The 21,044-nt window shown below is 35.5% G+C and overlaps 1 protein-coding gene across 1 annotated transcript; it reads right to left on the bottom strand.

Annotated features, from left to right (window-relative positions):
• Nucleotides 1–1,168: 1,168 nt before the first annotated feature.
• Nucleotides 1,169–20,041, bottom strand: LOC145972046 (uncharacterized). The gene is made up of 3 exons (XM_083100261.1): nt 19,593–20,041; nt 17,544–17,737; nt 1,169–3,557 (listed from the first exon to the last, which is right to left on the bottom strand). The coding sequence occupies exons 1-3, from the start codon at nt 19,954–19,956 to the stop codon at nt 3,153–3,155; spliced, it is 963 nt and encodes a 320-aa protein (XP_082956387.1). The 5' UTR covers nt 19,957–20,041; the 3' UTR covers nt 1,169–3,152.
• Between the last annotated feature and the right edge of the window lie 1,003 nt (nt 20,042–21,044).

Genomic DNA, 21,044 nt, shown 5'->3' with positions numbered 1-21,044 from the left:
ATATCGATAATTATCGTTCGTTAATCTTAACAATAATGGCGGGAGCAACGAAGCTGTTCAGAGTTCACGAACGCTTCCTGGCTTGCGGAGATGAGCTTTTCCCCTCTCGTCGCCGTCGCGTGTAATCGATAATCCGCGTCTTTCCCGGAGACGAGCGAATGTGCGGCTCGCTACGCGCCAGTAATACGCAGTATTGTAAAAGTGTCTCGTTAAAAAATCACATTCGTTATCGAACTGGGATATGGATTGCCTCGGGACACGATAGAAATTTCCGTACGCTATTGCCGTTAATCTTCAGAGGACTAATGCTTTTCTCTGCAAGTGCAAAATCATCTTTTTCTGCAGCAATTTCTAGATTTTTAATCGCATTAATCGCTAGCGATGAATTCTCGTTTTTATGTATTAAAAACATCTGACATTAATCTCTCTCAATCGATATTTTAATAACTTTATGAAACTATTATATTGAAGTATAAAAATAAAAAGAAATATTATTTTTTTATGAAAAATTATAATAGAGAGCGATTATAACAATTTCAAATATCTAATTTAGCTATAATAGTATCGATAATTACATTTGGCTACAGTTGAAATACGATGGCTGGTCCTCTAAAGATTAAGGCAGATTTGACGAAAGTCTCATAAAAGAAAAGAAAAATACTCTTGAGTGAACTATACATACCTTTGTCTTAAATAATGTACATTTATACATCTCACTATAAAATAGATTCAGTCGTAAACTATACATATGCAGAATAAGATGCACTCGTTATCGGCGCGCGATAAACGAGTCACATCGTCGCCGAAATTGTCCATCGTATATTGTGATAAGACAGGTACCCTCGCTCTTCTTGGTACGAGACATACAGGACGGTATGTATTTATCTTAAGAACTTTCTAAGGAGGAATTCCGCCGATCTGCGAATTTATCGTCTCCTGCGTTGTACGGCGATTCTCGATATAAGACTTTCTTTCTAGAATTGGTATATTACAAATTTGTATTTTTTTTTTTGCCAAATTGAAGATAACTAATCACAGCAATCATTGCAACAAAAATTCTGCAATAAAATTATATATAAAATTAATGTAGTTAAGATGTAATTAAGAGTCAGAACTCTGACAAAATCTTAATGTGACTTTGACTATCAGACTGCCAATAATCCTTTTATAGATGAAGGTATTTTAAACGTAGATAGAAAATATTTGTAAAAACATTTTGATTAATTGTTATAAATTCAATCAATTCTAAATTAGAAATTAATTTAGAATTGATTGGAACTAATTAATAGAAATTAATTTTACTTTTTAAATTTTTCTGTTTTAATATTTGACATAAAATGAGTTTTCATATATCGAGAGTCATTTTGACTTAAACGTCAAGTAAAATTTCGCTCTTTTCCCTTTCTGCCTATTGATCGTTGTTAATGCTTAATCAATCAGCTATTCGACAGAATCGTTGGAATCGCATTAAATCAGCGCAAAGTACACTCGATATTTCTATCAAGGATTTTACTGTGGAAGTATACGTGTGTTTTCTGCTACTTGTTACATAATAAATATCGCAGCAGATTTTCGCGACATAATCACATAATTTTCAACATGTAAATCAATCTCGATAAATTAAATATCAGATAATTTCGGTGTGTGATGTTTGCGTGATTAATAGTATTTTTATAGATACTATTCTACGCTGTGTTTCTTGTTAATTCTACCTTGGTATTATCGACGAAAAATAATAGAGATGAGAAGCACATAAGAGAAACGAGAGTTTAACGTCCCTCGAGAATTATAGTGATGCTCTATATAGAGCGTTTTTATTGCTTCGAATGTAAAGCTTAGTTTTCTCCCTTACACATATAATTCTAATGAAAGGAGTAAGTAAATGAAAATGATATAATATATATTTATAGATTATTTTCAGATTATATCTTACATTTGAATTAATGATCGCAATGGTCCTATCTAATATCGCAAGTGAATTAACATCATTAAAATTATTTATTGTTTCATTAGAGATTTTTCCGGGAAAATAATTTATCTACAATAAATTAAAAATATATGGAATTAATAAATTCGCAAGAAGAATGTGTTTTCTTTTACTTAATCCTTTAATTATAATTTAAGAGGTATTATATTTAAATTAACTGTATTGCATTTCAATTTAAATTTTCAAAATTGTGGAATCATTTACATTTGCACAAGAGTTAGGTATATTTAATAATATTCCATATAATTCCATCTCTTCTTTCGCTTTTATTGTATTTCTCGGGAACGTTAAAACTTACATCTAAACTAGATGCTTTGCAACTCTATTATTCTCGATATTAATCGAAATTTGAATCTGATACAAGTTTAAATCCATTCATTTCACTTTCGATTATTTCGGACCAATAGTCTCGATTTCGAACTAGATAGCGATATCTCAAAGCAGCATTTCCGAAGTTATACCTTCTTATAAAATTAACTTGATAATCAATACAATACAACATCTGCATCGATACAACAGAAATAATATTTCATATGTAATGTACACTATTGCCTACAGATACGCCAATATATATATATGTATAAATTAATACAAAATGCAAAAGATGATGCAAACGATTATTAAGGAAATATATGTATAAAATTATAATTCAAATATTTCTACACTTTACACTTATCACAGGAATGGAAAACAAATATATAGCACATTCTACAACTCCTTGAAATTTGATGTGTCAAGAATTATTTCTTCTCCGGTAAAAACTTAAAGAGGACAGTGTCCAATTGGCTTCTTTCTAAGCATTCTTTGTACAGTAATACCAAAATTTACTAAATGATATTTACCTCGACCTTGATTCTAGTGTCTCGATTGGCGTCATCCGAATGACACTCTGTCTCGCGTGCGTACAAAGCTCGAAACGTATCTCGACAGACGCTGCCTTCAAGCGAGCGATCCGTCTGCTGCCCGTTTTCCCGACTGTCTAAAGTATCATTGTCAAAAATATGTACGGCGCGGTTCCTCCTATCGAGGTCCCTCGAATTCTCGAGGATACCGTGCGCGTACGGTTCAACTATGCCGATCAATTCGCGTGCGGGAAACCGGGGCCCGGGAGAGAAAAATCTGGGCTTTCTGTATTTACACACGGCCAGGCCGAGGAGAGATGGCTTTAATAGAGATTCGCGGTCTTCAAAGGCAGCGGGTCCAGCAGGTAGGGCGGCAGGGCCGCCGAGAAGGGCCTGGGACTGCAGGAGCCCCAGGTGCCGCTACCGCTCCCGCCGCCGCTGCTTCCGCGCGCGTTGGGCGAGCCGCCGTCGCCGGTGCCGTCCGCGGTGTGTTTCACGTTCACCAGGCTCTGGTTGGCGATCGGCTTGATCTCGTTCGACGACAGCACGCTGTTCGAACTACCGGGCGGCGTCGCCGGACTCCTCGGCGAGCGTCCCTCCGCCTTCACGGTGCCGGTCACGGGGCTGGACGCGCCGCTGTCGGCTCCGATGCCACTCTGCGACGTGGACTTTTGTTGGGCCAGTCTTTCTTGCTTGCGAAACTTTGCACGCCGATTCTGGAACCATACCTGCAACATCGACACGGATGGCCGACCATGTTAGGTCCCGTTCTTCCGTCTTCTTGTCCTTCGCGATTAGCGATGTGAAACTGATGTAATATTTACCGATAATATTCAAATAATTCAATGTTATTCACAGGTATAAGAAATGTCAAGAATAAGACGATCTGATAATCTGATAAAATTTAGAGTAATATTAACCGATATAATTACTGTAGCGATAAATTAATCATTGTTATTGTCAAAATTATATTTTAGTATGATATAATCAAGTGTTTTATATACTTTTATCGATATATGCAGAATCTTTGTTCGATGTTATCATCTTTAAAAGGATTATGCACATATGTATGTTAAAATCTGTTTCTTTTTTTCTAATTAATATTTCTTAGATGTAATATAATTCAATGTTATTCACATAGATAGAAGAAAATGTCAAAAATGTCAAAAATGTCAAAAATGAAGTATCAGATAAAATTAAGAGAAATACAATTACCGTAGCAATAAATTAATCAAAGTCGGTTACTTTAATGTAATATAAAATCGAGTATTTTTTATATATCTTATCAATACAGAATCTTCGTTTGATACCGTCATCTTTAAAATGATTATCTGCATGTATGTTAAAATATAAATTTGTTTTCTTTTTTAAATCAATATTATATTAAATATAATATTTTTTATCTTTGCATTATATGACGTCTCATTAAAAGAAATACATTAGGATACGTATTAAGAAACTAACGGATTTTCTTTTACATATGAAATTTAAATCAAATAAAATAAATAGTAATTATCTTCAATACATAATAAGGCTTCAGATAAGTATCATTCAAATTAATATGTTTAATATGATTAGATTAGAAATAGTTATATTATAGTGACATCAAGAAGATAATTATTCTCTTGCTTGGAAATCGCAATGGCTCGGAACCTCTATTAGGTATATTTATCAAGACTCAAGTTCACGTTTTATATATCAATGAGGGGGAGAAACGTTATCGCAACGTACATTTTCTATCGCGACATGAGAGAATATCGCGGGAGAGACGCGATTCAAAGTTGGACGCTCGTCAGAGCGAACGGCGAGACCGGACGTTCGGCGCGCTCGTAATTGGCCCTAGCCGGCCAAATGAAATATTTAACGAATAAAATAAACAGACACCTGCGGTGACCTGCATGTTAAAGTAGCGGATTTATTTGCTTTAGCGTTTATCTGACCGGCGGCGCTGCCGCTCGTCCACCCTCGTTTCCCCTTCGATCCCTCTATCCCCGTCGCTCTGTTCCCACCCTTGGCCCCCTCCCCCTTAGACTCCCTTACACGGTGCAACGATCCCCTTCAATCTCCGTCCCTCCTCGTCACTCTCCGGACGTTCGTTTCTCAACGTGCGCGCACGTGAATCCCACCCCCGGATTTTCCAGGGGCGGCTACGCTCAGGGCTCGAAGGACGTAACTGCTCGAGCTGTCGGTTGGAGCGAGGGGAGATCGCACGGGGGTTGGAAGGGACGCGAGATGGGGGTGGCGGAGGGAGACACCGCGACGGCGGCGGGAGGCAGCGGCGGGAGCGCAGGACACCATGATGAACGTGATTGCCCTTTCCGGCTGGCAAACACTGGGGCTATTGGATTTTTATCAGCTGCTGCTGCTGCTGCTGTTGCTGCTGCTGCTGTTGCTGCTGCTGCTGCTGCTGCTGCTGTTGCTGCCGGTCGTCGCGGGTGGCGATTTTTCGCGAAATTCGAGTCGTAACTATGCGGCGAACAACACGAGCCTGCATTCGCGCGTTAATTAATCTGAAATTGATTACACCTAGCGTCGCGTTTCTTCGATCTATCATTAAATGAAAAAAAAGGCGAGATGCAAAATCAAATCGAAAAGAAAAGAAGAGATATCAATTTAACTTTGACGCGTAAGAGGGAGGAATTCTGTTTTATAAAGTTAACGACGCCGCCGTTTAAAAGTTTTATGAGAGAATGGCATCAATTTTCATAGCAATTACTTATTTAATACAGCAGCGTGACTCATTTCTCTCTATATATATTTTTATATAGAGATGTGCAGAAAATCTAAATTAAAAAAGAGAACAAAAATAGTAGAAAAGTTTAGATTTAATTAATGCTTTGTAGAGCGTTTTGTAATTGAAAAAAAATATCTAAACTAAAAGCGCATTATTCATTCTTTTTTTTAAATTATCTCGATTGTCGGCTACGTTATAAGCATGTTTGCCGTAGTACATGCCAAAGACAACGCTAATAATTCGTATTTGGCCACGGACCAAACCTCGAGTAGACCGTAGCATGTGTGCCGTTGTTTGCAGAAGTGATGACGACGACGACGAGGCGAATTAGGGTGAGAGAGAACGCGCGCTCGCACGTAGCGTTAATGTTAAACAAATATACCGCGCCAAAATAAAGTGCAACAAGGCATATCGACAGATGTCCGGCACCTTCTGGATAAATATTTAATCGCTTCTTTATACGGGAACTCTGTGTGGGAATTTTATCCACCGCCCTTTTCCGATCGTGCGTTTCAATACGTCACGCGCACCAGAGATGCGTTTGTACTTTATTTTATTATCAGATTATTCTTCTCTTTTTTTTATTAAATGAAAGCATTCCCAGGATTGCAAAATTATCTTTCTTTAAATACAATCACGTTTTGTTCTTTCATTTATCGACTCTCTTTGTCGTTTTACATACAAAAATATTAAAAAACATGATCTTTCACTTAAAACACGAAACATGAATTTAATAACTTTTATATGTAAAATATTTTTGTCTATAAAACTCAAGTTCAGGAATCATTGAGGATAATTTTAAATGACTCATTTAACACATAAGGACTGTATAGATAGACTGTACAATATATGCATTGATATACTTTCTTAGATATTAATTTAACATGGGAACACAAAATGATTTTATAACAATAGCCTCGTCGTCTATTTTTATGCTCGACATTGTTTGGTTCCAACTAAATCCTGTGTTGATGCCGATCAAAGTAAATAGCGAAGCATTAGGAATTCTACAGAAGCACCGCACGATCCTGCAATTTGTGCTATGCTTATCCATCCGATTCACCCTACATTTAGGCGCTGCCGTGATTTTCCCTTTTCGAGCCAGTTAACCGCGGATTTTGCTCAGTTGCCTTCTGACCCCGGGTCGATCTAATTCGGCATCGGCAAAATATATCCCGCAACATAATTATTCCGACGCTCTCTGCCGAACAAAACTCAAACATGTATGTAAAGTCTCTTGTGAAGCATATAATCTTATATTTTGTGCATTTTGTATGAATAGACTGTAACATAATTTTCAAATTTAATTACACAAAATTAATCATTGAACAAATAGTTGCGAAAATAATATAAATATAATCAAATTTTTGTTAAAAAATATCGATTGCAAATTGATTAAATACATACGGATAATAAAGTGCGCGAAATTGGAATGCTTTCATTTACGTACAAAGTCATCAATTCAATTATTTTATATATGAAATTTATATATGAAATATGAATTTTATATATGAAATTTATATATTACACATAATACGCGCAATTTTAGAGAAATAAATATATTATTTTTTAACAATTGAGAACAATTTCAAAAATAAAATAATTTCATTTATGTTATAATTACGAGTAAAAAAATTGATTGTGTACAAAGTTAAGTTTTACGTTTCTGTAATTAATTTATAATCAAGTCATTTCAACGCTCGTACCAATAAAAGCAAATGTCTTCGTGCTACATAGAGCAAATCGTAATTAAGACTGAGATGGCAGGGTGATGCGCCTTCACCCTAAACTTATTTCCTTAATTGAAAGTCTGGACTGCGCTGCAGTTTCCGCATACAATAGATACAGTAAAGCGGAATACAAGAAAAGCGATTATATTAATCTGATTAATTTTTGCACATAATTCGCTTTTATAAAATACAAATTGGACTTTTTAAAATGTAATATATTGAATATCTAATCGCAAATGTCTCCATTTACTTTTATACATAAATTAGTAACACATTATTTTAAATTGGCTATAAAATCTCTATCTTTAAGACTAAATCAGCTTTTCTCGAAAGATATCTTTCTCATCGAGTCTTCGCTTTCTTCTCTTTTTTATCAAAATAATAATTATTATATAATGTTACATATATATATATATATATATATATATATATATATATATATATAAAGTAATGTTGCAATTCTCTAATAATGCTACAATACGCATATAATATATTAAATTAAAGATTACATATTATTAAGTTTTTTCAAAAAATAATCTTTTCGTTTTTGAATAATTATTTTATAACACGTATATTTCTTTCCTCTTCGAAAAAAATCTAAAAATTCCCTCAAATATTTTACTTCGTTATTTTACTTATTATTATTTTCATCGCCAAGATGATTATATAACAATGGGCATATAATCTGAAAGTACCGTAATCTAAAAAATAATAAGTAAGAAAAGTTGCGCTTGAGCATACAATTTCCTCTCTCGAACATGGACGATCGGACCACGATAATCTTGGGACAACGCGGAGATTGCTGAACACGCGCGAAATGACGTGGCCGCAAAACGTGACGGAATTATTCTTGGCGGCGCGCATCCTGATCGTTTCGCTCCTCTCTTCCTTCCCGGGCAGACGTCCTCGATGCGTCGTTCCGCCGCGGATGATACCCAGCAGGACAGTTTTTAATCACTGTAAGTGGATCTACATAGAGCTCGCAATTACCGGCGCACACTCTGGCATGGGCCCCTTGTGTATCAACCCAGCCCCGACACCAGCCGCCAGAGCCCGGGCGAATGTTTTCCCCATTTCATCCCTCCGTGCTACCGACTGCAGCAACCCTCGACTCCCGGAATCGTCCTCCAGTTCCCAGCCCTGCATCCCCCCGTTTGTTCCATCATCCTTTCCATCTCGTTCTCTCTCTCTCTCTCTCTCTCGGTTCCCATCCCTTAGACGTCACATCCTTCTTCCTTTTACAATCGCTTCTCGTTCTCAGTATTCATCTATCTTTTTCTTCCTTTCTCACCATCTTGTAGTTTTAGTTTATCTATTTTTATCTTTCTTTCTTCTTCTCTTAAAGTTTCCCTCTTTTCCCATTTCGTTTTCTTCTTTTGGATTTTTACGTTTCTTTTTGTCTCTCTTAAGATCCTCTCGTGCTTGCCTTCTTTTTTCACCCCCATTTGTTCGATTTTTCTCCCCTTTTCTTCAATTCCTCCTTCCTCAATTTCTGCTTCTCGCTCCCGGCTTCTCGTCCCTTCGAGGACGAGGTCGCAGTCGCGCTTGTCTCTGTCTTTCATTCCCGCAAGAGACAAGGGGACGTCTTGTTTCACTTGACAGCCATGTATCCCACCGAGGGATAGAAGGAAATTCACGTTGATTTTTCGACTGCGTCGTTCGTATTACCAAAGTCTCGAAATTATTCTATTGTTCAACTTTCAACTTGTACGTGAATATCTCGAATCGATTTAAATGAATAATATTTAAGTCGAAGCTCAAGTATCGATTAATGAAACAATCAAAAAATATAAAAATTATTTGCACTAATTCTAATCCTTGCAATTCTATTTTTTTTATGATGAAAAATAATATATAAAAAAATAGTATATAATAATATATATTTAATAAATAATATATATCGTATAATATCACACATATATATTTTTTATTCTTGTCATGTATGTTGTCTTAAAGTTTATTTTTGCTACATATATAATAAACTGGTTTTGGAACTAAATTTCATAACGATTAGAAATAAAAACAAATAATGTATATTATATTTTAATAATGACTTTAGAAAATCTTATCATTTTTTCACTTTTACACACGAATGAACTTAATCCTTGCGTGTGCGATAACGAAAGCAACACGTTGCAAGCTATTGTATGCGCTCCGCACAATGATAGCTTTTATATATATATACACACACACACACACACACACACACACACACACACACACACACACACACACACACACACACACACACACACACACACACATATATTGTTACAAGCAAAAATTGACAAATAAATAATTGAATAGTAAATAATCGATAAATAACAAACATCATTAGATAATAAAGTATTCATTGATTAACACTAATATTGTCGTTTATTATTCAGTTAATCATCCGCATTTATAATAAAATTCTATACCAAATTAATAATAGTTATTGATACGTTTAATATTGTATTTTTCGCGAATATCCAAATATGCAAACTACATATAATAAATATCATTTTCGATAATTAATTATTGTTTGTGAGAGATTACATGCAAAAAACGAAATCCACTGTGTACGAATCCACGGTGTACGAATATATTTATCTTGTATGTAGATATTTATAAAAGCACTTTTTATAATATGACAAATATATTATCTATGCAGTACGAAAAACCACAGCTGGTTTTTGCGAAAGTCTGTATTTTTCGCTCATTTCGCATCGATCTGTGTACGCGGATGAATATTAATCTCGTTAGCGGTGAAATACGCGACTTCGATCGCCTGCCCCACATTGGAATACTATTGTTGCCCCTCGCTCCCTCTTCACAATATTACACTTCGCACATTGACATCCCAATCTAGAAGAGGAAAAAGAGAGAAAGAGAGAAAAAGATAGAGAAAGAACAGGTTTGTACCGTATTATGCATAGTGCCACTGCTCTACTACGTTAATGGAATTGTAATTCATACTGAGTGACATGTGACTCAGAGCAGCGAAACGTGCCGCCACGCGACGGCCAAAGTGTCGTAGTCAATGGGATGTGCGATGTAAGTATGAAGTATCACATATAAGACTCGTTTGAGTTGCAATGTAGTGGAACAAATGCAAAATTCTTAGTTAATTGTAACCCAATTCGCCACAAATCTTAATTTTCTTACACAGATACAGATTCATAAATTTTGTGGAATATTTCATATCTGTAAAAGTTATAATCTAATTAACAGTACAATATACAGTCAATATACATACGCATTTACAAGTTGTTATTATTTTACTTTGTAACAATTACGATTATATAAGTACTCATGAGATAAATATATGTAAACATTAATAAGAAATGATATATATTGATATATACATACATATTACATGACAGAGATAAACAAAAAATTGCAGACGAAAATTAATTTCTATCGATTCAATTATATTATACTAAAATAATTTCTTGGAAAAAATTAAATAAAATTAAAAATTATATAAAATATCCTCACTCCCACAAAACTAAAATACTTCGTTACGTTATTTTTTGTATCTATTATATTTTAAGATATATGTGTTTGTTGTTTTTATATATGAAAGCTATTCAAATTTTTTATTTTTTATATAACGTTTTAAGAGATATATGGCATCTTTAATACGCGATTACATGCGATATGTTATATGATAACGACAAGAGGTACAAGACTGTCCTATTGTCACATAAACAAGTCTTAAATCGATCGGAACGAGTTTCCTAGTAATCAGAAACTCGTCCCTTTACACGCGGTTTATGTTGTGTGGCATCGGTCCAATCGGAAAGAGATGTGGGTCAACGTTGATTAATTTCTACTCTCATTGCCGATAAGCGCGCAAAAGATGAAAACGTGGTGCAGGGTCTTTAGATATATGTATAATTCAATCACTAAATGACTCATGACTGTCTCCTTGAAGATAGAAGATGAATCGAGGAGATAAAGATCACCAATCTTGAGAAACTTTGCATAATTAGATTAAAAGCGCAGAAATTCGAGATCATTCAGTCGAGATGAATATTTTTAATGAATAATCGCCAGTGAGCAGCCGGGCGATTGTAATCAAAGTGACAAATGATTAATATAATGCTAGGACAAAGAATTATCAGTTTGTAATTTAAAAAATAAATGAAATGTTATGAGATAACATTTATTTTTTAATCTACTATATAATATAATAATTATAATGTAGAGCAATATATTTTCTAACGTATAAAAGTAATATTTCATGTCTCTCTCCTTTTCTATAATTTATTAAAAATGTAAAAAAAATTTGAAACAGCTTATTAGAAACAATTTCTTCAAAACTTTCATTCGTATAGGTGTATGAATTTATAAATGCATAAATTTTTTACCGCATATATTTAATACGATTATAAAAGAGATAAACAGGAAACTGTGCAAGATACATTTCAAAAAGTGAGTGTGACGTAATCGTGTCTTTCGCACAGTAATCAGAAAAATTGAATCTACAAAATATACACTATACTAATTGTCTCATCACGAATACGAGTTTTACTAGCAAAATGGTTTCGAGTATCGTGATCGTTTCTATCGATCAAACTCACTTCAATATTTCTCTGAAACGAGCAAAACTATTATCAACAATTGTCAAAACGAGTAACATGTTTTTTAAACGCATTTTCGTTCAAAAACTGGTACTGACAGTGCGAGTAATAATCTCGACGAAAGACATCACTTTAGTGTTGCACATGTGGACCGTATGCAGAGTGGATTTATCAATATTGCATAATGAAGGACATTAATGTCATTAATAATATATTGATACCAATCTGAGTGAGGACGAATATAGATAAAGTTGTTTCTAACAATAACACCTTAACTAATTCTTATTTATCGTATAATTAGCATAAATATTTTTAAATGTTCTTATTCGATATATGCATGATATAATTTCCATTATTTTTATGACAATATGAAATATATATTTTAATTGTGTATTTTTCTTATAAACAAATAAACATAAAGCATATTTACGCAAATGATTTATTTTGAAAAAAATATCAACGAAATCTCCAAAAACAATAAGTTATAAGTCTCTTTCAAGTTTAACTATAAATTTAGATATAGATAATAAATAAAAATATAAAATAATATAAATATTAGAAATGTAAACTTTTAGAAACATGAGAAAAAGTATGTAATATATAAATTATCTGTGTCCTGTTTTAATATTAAATCTAATATTATTTCATAGATTATATAAAAAATTTTATACATGGTTTTCAAACATTTGCACGCGTTATATGGCGTCAGCGCGATTTATGTCAGTTTCTGTAAAAATATCTCAAAATTTGCTTTTATTTTACTGATATCGTTTTTTTATCATTTCTGTTCAATTTTTACCAATATTTTGTTCTGTTCGTCGAGAGTGCCATTCTTACGGAAACATTCTCTTCACCGTTTTGAGTACCACGAACGAGCAGTACCGTCGATCTCGCGACTATCAAATTATAGCCGATGCATAATGCAACGGATAATGTTACAAATTCAATCATCTTTCGGATATTTTTATCAACGTCAGCCGCGCCAACGACGAGCGACGGGATATTTCTACGCGGTGTTACACGCGCACGTCGAGAGAATCTCGACTATCAATAGCACGCTGACTTAGTTATGCGCCCCTACCTAGAGCGCTTTGCCAAGTAGAATTCCGATATCCGTTAGAGCCTGCTTCTGTTGTTGCAAGGTAATCCGATCTCCAGCACGTTTTACCACTTCTTAAGGTGTGTCGACCTACCGTGTTTTACGCCATAATCACGCTCAATCGATCATCGAAAACTATCTAATCACTAATCAGTATCGAATCCATTTTGCGTTTTTTGCATAAATTTAATATCTCAAGTTTTACAGAGCTTTGCTCGACCCGAGCAAACCGACCCGAGATCGACAAGGTGGTTACGGAGGTGAGAAAATAATGATAAGCTCAAATTTAGTAGATGCACCAAGAATATCGTATCAAGATGATAGTATATTCTTGACCGTTGGATTCTTGTTGAAATCGTATTAGATGTATTGGGTAAAAAATAAGCTCAATAATTATAATACACTAACATATCTATGGAATGCGATAGCGTATTCCGTATTCATATATAATTAATATGAAATCTCAAAATTAAATAAGTATTAAATGAGAAAAATTGGGATTTAACATATCCACGAAAGCAAAATATCTATACTTTTTACTACGTTTAACAAACATTATGCGTAATAATTTATTGTTATTATATTTCTAGAATTTTAATATTTTATGCACAATTTTAAGCAGTAATAAAATTAGAATGCACTTTAAAAATGAAGAGTGGAAAGCACGAAATTTTTCTACAAATAATACTCGACACAAAAAACTCGGGCAAAAATAATTTATTTGTTATTAGAAATATTAGAAATATTATTAGAAATATTATTATTAGAAATAATTTATTTAATTTATTAATACATATAAAAAAGATAAAAATATGAAGGTAATCATTGTAATCGATTAGAGATTATATTATAAATTAAATAGAAAGAGGAAGAAATGAGAGATAGACGGTACTTGACAAAAAAGGGCAAATGTATCTCTCTCTCTCTCTCTCTCTCTTCATGTGTATATAACTATAAACTGTAATTTATATTTCCCACTAGAGATAAAGCTAGGAAGCTAAGATAAAGATAACGGCAACTGATTAAGAAGTATCTTAAATAAGATACGGAGAAAAGGGGAAGTAATGGTAGATAATGATCAAGGAAAAGAGTTATAACGGAAACATTCCTATGTAACTTAATTTATACTTCACGCTGAAACTATAGATAGTGAGAGAAAATAGGGGTAGTAATGGCAGCCGATTAGGAAGTATCCTGGAGACAGGATGTGCAAGAGGGGCGAATGGAGGAAGCCAATGACTCTCACGACGCGAGAGGGAGGAAATTTTATCGAGCAGCCGCCATCGACGAGATAGAGGACTGAGAGGGATGGTAAGCAGGGAATGAGGGGATGAATCGGAGGGTTGGAAGACAGCGGGGATAGGATAACTCGCGCGGTAGCGAACGAACGAATCACGAATGAAGGGATGAGGAAACTCTTGAGGGATCGTACGTCCTGTCAGGACAGGAGGAGGGCAAAGTCAAGCAGACAAAGGACTTACCCCACCGCGGGAGGATAAACCTCGCCAGAGATGGCGGTCGCGCCGCGAACCCGCAAACTACTAGAGTATTAATAGTTATTTCGCGCTTCATTATCACGCGGTCCTCGCTCATGATACGCGAACACGCGCGCGATTACAAAGAGTTGCAAAAAATGCCTTTTCGAAGATCCCTGTTCATTATTACGTTAGTCAAATTGCACAAGAAATAAATTAAATCAAATTAAATTGAAAGAAAAATTCTCTTATAATGTTCTAGAAGAGAAACTTTTGAAACTAAATTATTATAAATTAATTTTCTTATATTCTTTGTAGTTCGGTATCTCTCTTATATATCTTTTATATATTGTTAATTAAGAAAATAACTTATTACACGCATTCAAATTATATAATATATATGTATCATACGCAAATATTTAAAAATAAATTTATATTGAATATTGCCGAAGAAATAAATATTCTTTCTCAATCATTAATCTTCATTCTTTATGAATACTTTGTATATATTCATTAATAACAGACAATACCAATAAAATTTTAACAATGTCTACGTAATGTCATATATTTTATAACTATTTTTGTATTTAAGTAAAAATAATTAATTATACCATGTAAATTTATTGTGACATTAATAGAAAAAAAATTAAATCTACATAAAAACGAGGAAAGAAAGAAGATCAGAAAGAGATTTAAGGGAAAGAAAGAAAGTAAATAATATAAATAATATAAAGAAGATTTAAATAAGTTCAAGATCAAAGCGTGTGTAAATATCACATGAATGAATAAATAAAGAAATATGTAAAAATAAAGAACGCATATTTTATGTCAGATATCATCGTTCCAGAAATAGCTTCTTCTCTCTCTTCTCAAGATAGATTGAATAACTTTATTTCCATTTAGAAAGTTTGAAGATATAGATTCGAATATATAAATCAAATTCCACACACATATGTGTGATATCAATGATCGTGTTTCTATTGCAAATTACAAGTTTTTATTGTAAATTAGTAATTCTTATATTATAAATTCTCTCTCTTTCTTTAGAATATAATAATAATATTGATATAAATCTTGATTTTGTGATTAGAATAACCATAAGAGTTATGTATTTTGTAGAAGGAATATTATTAAGTTCGATCGAAATATAGTACGAAAGTACATACAACCAATAATTATATTTATTCGTAAATTCTCAGATTCTCGTATTCTGTCCGATACAGTATCAATCATAACATTAAGACCGTAGGGTCAAGGGGTTAACGGCAGTTTAAGTAACTGTCGCCAAAATAATCACGCGCATCGTGCAAAAGTGAATTACACATGTCGGAATATCAAGTTGTCGACGCAAATAGCGGGCGGTTTGGTTCCATGGTTTTCGACTCGCCATCTCACCGTGTAATAATATCGCGATCGTCGATGACGAACGTTATATTAATCCGCGCCTACGTCTCGGAGATAAGATTAAATTTATTGCTCCCTTCTCTCTCTTCAAGCTCGAAACCAATGAAATCGTCCGCGATCCTCGCTCGCGCTGGATAATCTGAATGAGATTCGGCGAGAAGGGTACTTTGGCGGCGTTAAGTGATGCACGTCAGTCGGGAAGTCTAACTTTAGGATCCGTTAGTGTCTGGAAAGCTCTCTAATCGCGTTACCGTCCATGTACCTCACCTCACCTGTCCTTTCCACGACATCTGCGTCCTCGTGCGAGCAGGTAACTTAAGACGCATATGAGAAGCAGGGAAATCGACGAGGAAGCTGTGACAGCTAGCTTCCTTAAGCGAGCTCACAAGATCATGTAAATTTGTCTCGCATAGAGCGAGAGCAATTTTCTCAGAATGTTCGACAAAAATAACGATTATTTTATCACAGTATAAATAATCCTGAGATTACACCATATCGCGAGAATGTTGATATATTGATAATAAGAAACAACAATATAATAAATTACACAACAGTTTTGTCTTTTATGCAAATTATTTAATTTAATCAATTTTAATTTTAATTTGACTGATGTAATATTTAGGCCCGTATTTTCATCGTATGTTTAATATTAAATATAGTCGTATGCAATTTTATTTTTTTTTAATGTCAAATTTTGACATAATTGAGAATTGAACAAGCATATTTAATAGTCAATATTAATATTAAAAATTAAAAAGTTGGTAAAAATATTTAATTTTTCAAGCAAATTTTCGTTTGTTGAGAAAAAAATATAAACATCAGATGCTCCAAAAAGAACAGCACTTAAGATTGGAAAAAACATCTAGAATAAAAATATGAAAATGATACAGCTTTATTTACGTGTGCATGCGTAATAATCTCAAAATGATGTAAATCGAATCGTGTAAAATGAGAGCAGGTTTTATGGACTCAGTTGTTACAAGAAAATTTAGCATATTTATCTCTTTTAAACAACTGTAATTTTGGGGACAATTACCCTCATACATAAAAGATACATCTCAATTTGCAATCCCGAATTGCGCTGTGATCAAATTTCCGAGCATTACCATGTAAATAAAATCGCGTAAAACAAGAGAGATTGTTTTACAAAAAGATCACTTTGTTGTTTAATATAATTTTTTCTATCGATAACAATAAAAAATTTTGAAAATATTATCTCGTAATTTCGCGTACGAGGAACAATTTTTACAATAATATTTGTACTATTCCTAAGTCGTTCATCTTTCGTTCATGATAATCCGTCAAGTATTAGACAGCATAATCCATCAGCTCGCGACCTGTAGGTAGCCGTGAAAACGAAAATGGAGTCTGTAATGTAATTACACTACACTCCTTCGGCTAACTCACCCTCAACTTTCCGCCAACAGCCCTCTCTTTGTGCGAATATAGCAAACTACACGAATTACAATACAAAATTATATGTAAACCGAAAAAGGATGTATTTTTCTTACGATATAATCGCGATAAACGATATATAACATATATTTCGATTAATTCTCGTATATCGATTTTGTCTCAATTTCAATGTGCTGCCTTGAATTTTTATAAGAAACCTCACGTTTTTTTTTACATACGAAAGAGCCTAAATTAGGATTGAATTTCATATAAGAAGGATTAATCGCGAAAACGAAAAATTACACTTACTTGTACTCTGGCCTCCGTCAGATCGATCTTCATAGCAATTTCTTCTCTGGTGTAGATGTCTGGGTAATGCGTCTCCTGGAATGCACGTTCTAGTTCTTTCAGTTGAGCTGACGTAAATGTTGTTCGTATCCGACGTTGTTTTCTCTTCTCCGCGAGACCATCATGTCCTGAATAAGCCTTATATCCCAAACCACCTAAAATTAAAAGTATGCAAAATGTTAGTAAAGATAGAAATATGGGATAGAAATATACGCGATATAATAATAACGTATGCAATCTCGAAAATACCTTATTTGCAATACAATGGCAATAACAACATAACAATAATAATGCAGTAATAATTGTAATGCGCGAAATGTAATGTTAAAACAATCTTTATCTCAAATGTAATCTTTAGGCAATCTTTAGATGTGCGTGTGTGTAAAACACACATTGTTTATCACTTCTCACGTAATTCTGTTTTTAAAAGAAAAAACACACATATATATATATGTATCCTCATATATGTTTTATATATTATATATTAAAATGTCTAATTTAAAAAAATTGCATTAAAGTATTAAAATTTTACTTCTTTGGAGATAAACAATTTAATTTTCAAAAGAGCCATTAAGTAATTATGCCAGAGATATATCCGTAAAAGACTTTTACTTTGCACAATTAATGTCGTCTCCGATATCTTTATGACTATTTCGTTTCGATAGCATTTATAACTCGTTTCTCCATAAAACGTTAATTTAAATGACAGGTACTATGTTGCATAATCTATTTGTATGACATTCTTGCGCGTACCACATCGAAACAACACATGTGATGTTAAATTCAATCGGGATCAATTATCAACTAGAGCGAAGGGAGCTTAGCTCCCTGCTCGTGTGTGACATGTTTAGCCCCTTCTAAATCGCCGGAACAAACACAACAAAGCGTCGCACATTCATAGCTTGACGGATTGACGTGAGGATAAAGGAGTTTTTGTTAAGCCATTGCAGTCGGAATTACAAATGCAATATTATTTATTTATTATGTTGTATTAATATACGATATAATACGTGATAATATATTAACATTAGTATTACTTATTGGCCATTAGCTTACAAAACGGTATTACTTATTAGCTATTTGTTGATTCGAATCACTTTGACTTATTGACACAGAAAAACCTTAAAAGTTAAAGAGATTAAATTTTCCTATATAAATATGCGATGAATTATATTCATTCGAATATCTAATGATCTCCGTATAATTCAGATAGATAATTACGGGCAATTTCTAGATATAATTGTAATAATAATAAGCTTCTTCGTATATGACATTTTTCCCAATCAAGATAAAGGGGTTCCTTGTATAACTTATATATCACTGACGTTAGATGCAACGAAAATATGTCTGCCGTTTCTCGTAAACAATTGTATAGGGAATGAAAATGAAAGAAGAATGTGAAAAAATATTCTCCTCAGAATTTCAATAAATCTATCGATACAAACATCGAGAATTCTATTCTTCTGCTATATAACATTTTAAAAACAAATCTTCAGAATCTTTAAAAATTAATTTTTTTCTAAGAAAATACTTGGAGATGTTACAATTTTTTTCAACAATAGATGTATAAATAAATGTCAAATTAAAAATTTGATAAAATGAAGCGATCTTAAAATTGAATAAGGAATAAAGCTTGTGAATAAATTTACTTGCACAGAATCAGATCCAATTAAATCATTAATTTCAATGGCTCGTAATTCAAAAGATTATCGATATCTTATTACAGAAAAGTCGATTCCAAATTTAAGCAAAGAAAGTGTCATTAAAATTTGATGCGATAGGATGACTTGTCTACAGAAAAGGACAAGTATGGAATTGTAAAATAATAGTAGTGGAATCGCAAAAACAAATCGCACGCTCCTCTAAGCAAGACAAAGATTCGATGAAACTACAAAGCTGAGATCTCGATTCTATCGCAGCAATTTGAACATCATCGTGATCCATCGAAAATTAACCAAAAGTACGCCAAGCAAATAGACGATCGACGAGTACGCTAATCCGATCACTCACTCTGAAGATTGATGGCCGACGGGAAGATGGAGGCGGCATGCCGGTGAACTTCCTGGGACCTGGCGGCCATTACGGAACACGGAGTCGAGTGGGCCCCGTGATGCGCGTGGGTGTGGGAGTGTGCGGTATGATGGGCCGTAAGCGGCGTGCCGCCGGCCGCGGCGCCGGCGGCGGCGGCGGCCGCGTTACCGGGATAACCGGCGGCCCGTGCCGCGGTGTAGCGGTAAGCTGCCTGGCTCATCTGCGAGCAGGAGCTCAGGTCGCCGTAGCTACATTGCATCTCGCCGGCGGCCAGGGCGCAGCTGGACGCCTCGAAGCCGGCCGCGGCCGCGGCCGCGGCCTGGTTCAGATACGAGTAGTCCATCACGCCGGCTGCGAGTAAATCCCACTTGATGTCACTCCGGTGACACTTGGTTCCTTCCGTGCTTCTTTCCGTCGTTACTTCGCACGCCCGATAGTGGTACTAAAATGGACCCTCGAGACGGCTTCTCGGCGACGCGCACTCGGAAACAACGGTGACGACGCGTCCCGAGATAGAGGGATAATATACGTCTGAACTGAATATGTGTGAACTTTATGAGAAAAGAAAAACGAAGACACTCGTTGCGAGAAGAGATGCGGAGACGGACGCGGTAAGATCTACGCGCGGGTCGCCGCGCGCGATTTATTCGGGCCCGGTTAACGCGCGCGTTCCTGGGCCCCCTCGACCGCGGGTAAAACCCGGGTAAACGCGAGGGTAGAAGCGGCACGCCGCTTTCTCGTCGGCGACGCTTCAGCGAGACCGGGAACCGGGCCGGGGCCGCCGGCTGGGCTCCTCGATAGCGGCTTATGACGCGTAATCGGATCAGCGATATCAAATTATTGCGATTACACCGCGGATAGGAAGAAGTTTTTCGGCCCGCTTAAGAGCGCCCCGTACGACCGACTGGTGGGTCTCCTCAAAATCAAATGATAAGCTTAATTCAATAACCGCCAGTGCCGCGGGTAGGAGCGTGGGTGTGGCCATGGTTGTTCCCGCGGGGGTTGCGTTTCACGGGGTGCTCGTCCTGAGGTAGCTGATTCGTCGGCAAGCGAGCCATCCCTGTTACGAGAACGGGGGTTGAAACGCCGCCCCGAGCGTCGGCAACACCGACTTTCACCCCTCCCGACGTTTACGCGGGGCCACCCCCGGGTTACAGACCAGACGATCCTCTTCTCCAAACGGCCATCAGCCCGAATGAGTGCTATCATTCGATGACGCGCCCCTTCGACCACCCCACCAACGGCTTTACGATCGATTCCGCGCGGAGACATCGGCGACGGAGGATGCCGCTATATCCTGGCCGCTCCAGTGGACACTAGGAGCCTGCAGGAGGCTACGTCGCGTCCTGTAACGCGGCGAAGACCTTCGGAGCTGTTTACACCTGCGTGCTGTGCGAAAGATATCACACGGGATTATTCGCGTCGTATATG

The sequence above is a fragment of the Camponotus vicinus genome, unplaced genomic scaffold, assembly GCF_025532165.1.
Source record: "Camponotus vicinus isolate PSW18456_S1 unplaced genomic scaffold, iyCamVici1.0 SCAF_5, whole genome shotgun sequence".
Taxonomy (NCBI): domain Eukaryota; kingdom Metazoa; phylum Arthropoda; class Insecta; order Hymenoptera; family Formicidae; genus Camponotus; species Camponotus vicinus.
The sequence above is the reverse complement of the archived record's forward strand: the minus strand, read 5'-3'. Positions and strand labels throughout refer to the sequence as shown.

What these genes read in the sequence shown, in the direction of transcription:
- LOC145972046 (XM_083100261.1), bottom strand. Translation starts at nt 19,956, where the DNA reads ATGGACTACTCGTATCTGAACCAGGCCGCGGCCGCGGCCGCGGCCGGC. An exon ending in GTCGGCCATCAATCTTCAGA is followed by an intron (nt 17,738 to 19,592) that starts GTGAGTGATCGG and finishes TTTTAATTTTAG; the next exon opens with GTGGTTTGGGATATAAGGCT. An exon ending in TGACGGAGGCCAGAGTACAA is followed by an intron (nt 3,558 to 17,543) that starts GTAAGTGTAATT and finishes TCGATGTTGCAG; the next exon opens with GTATGGTTCCAGAATCGGCG.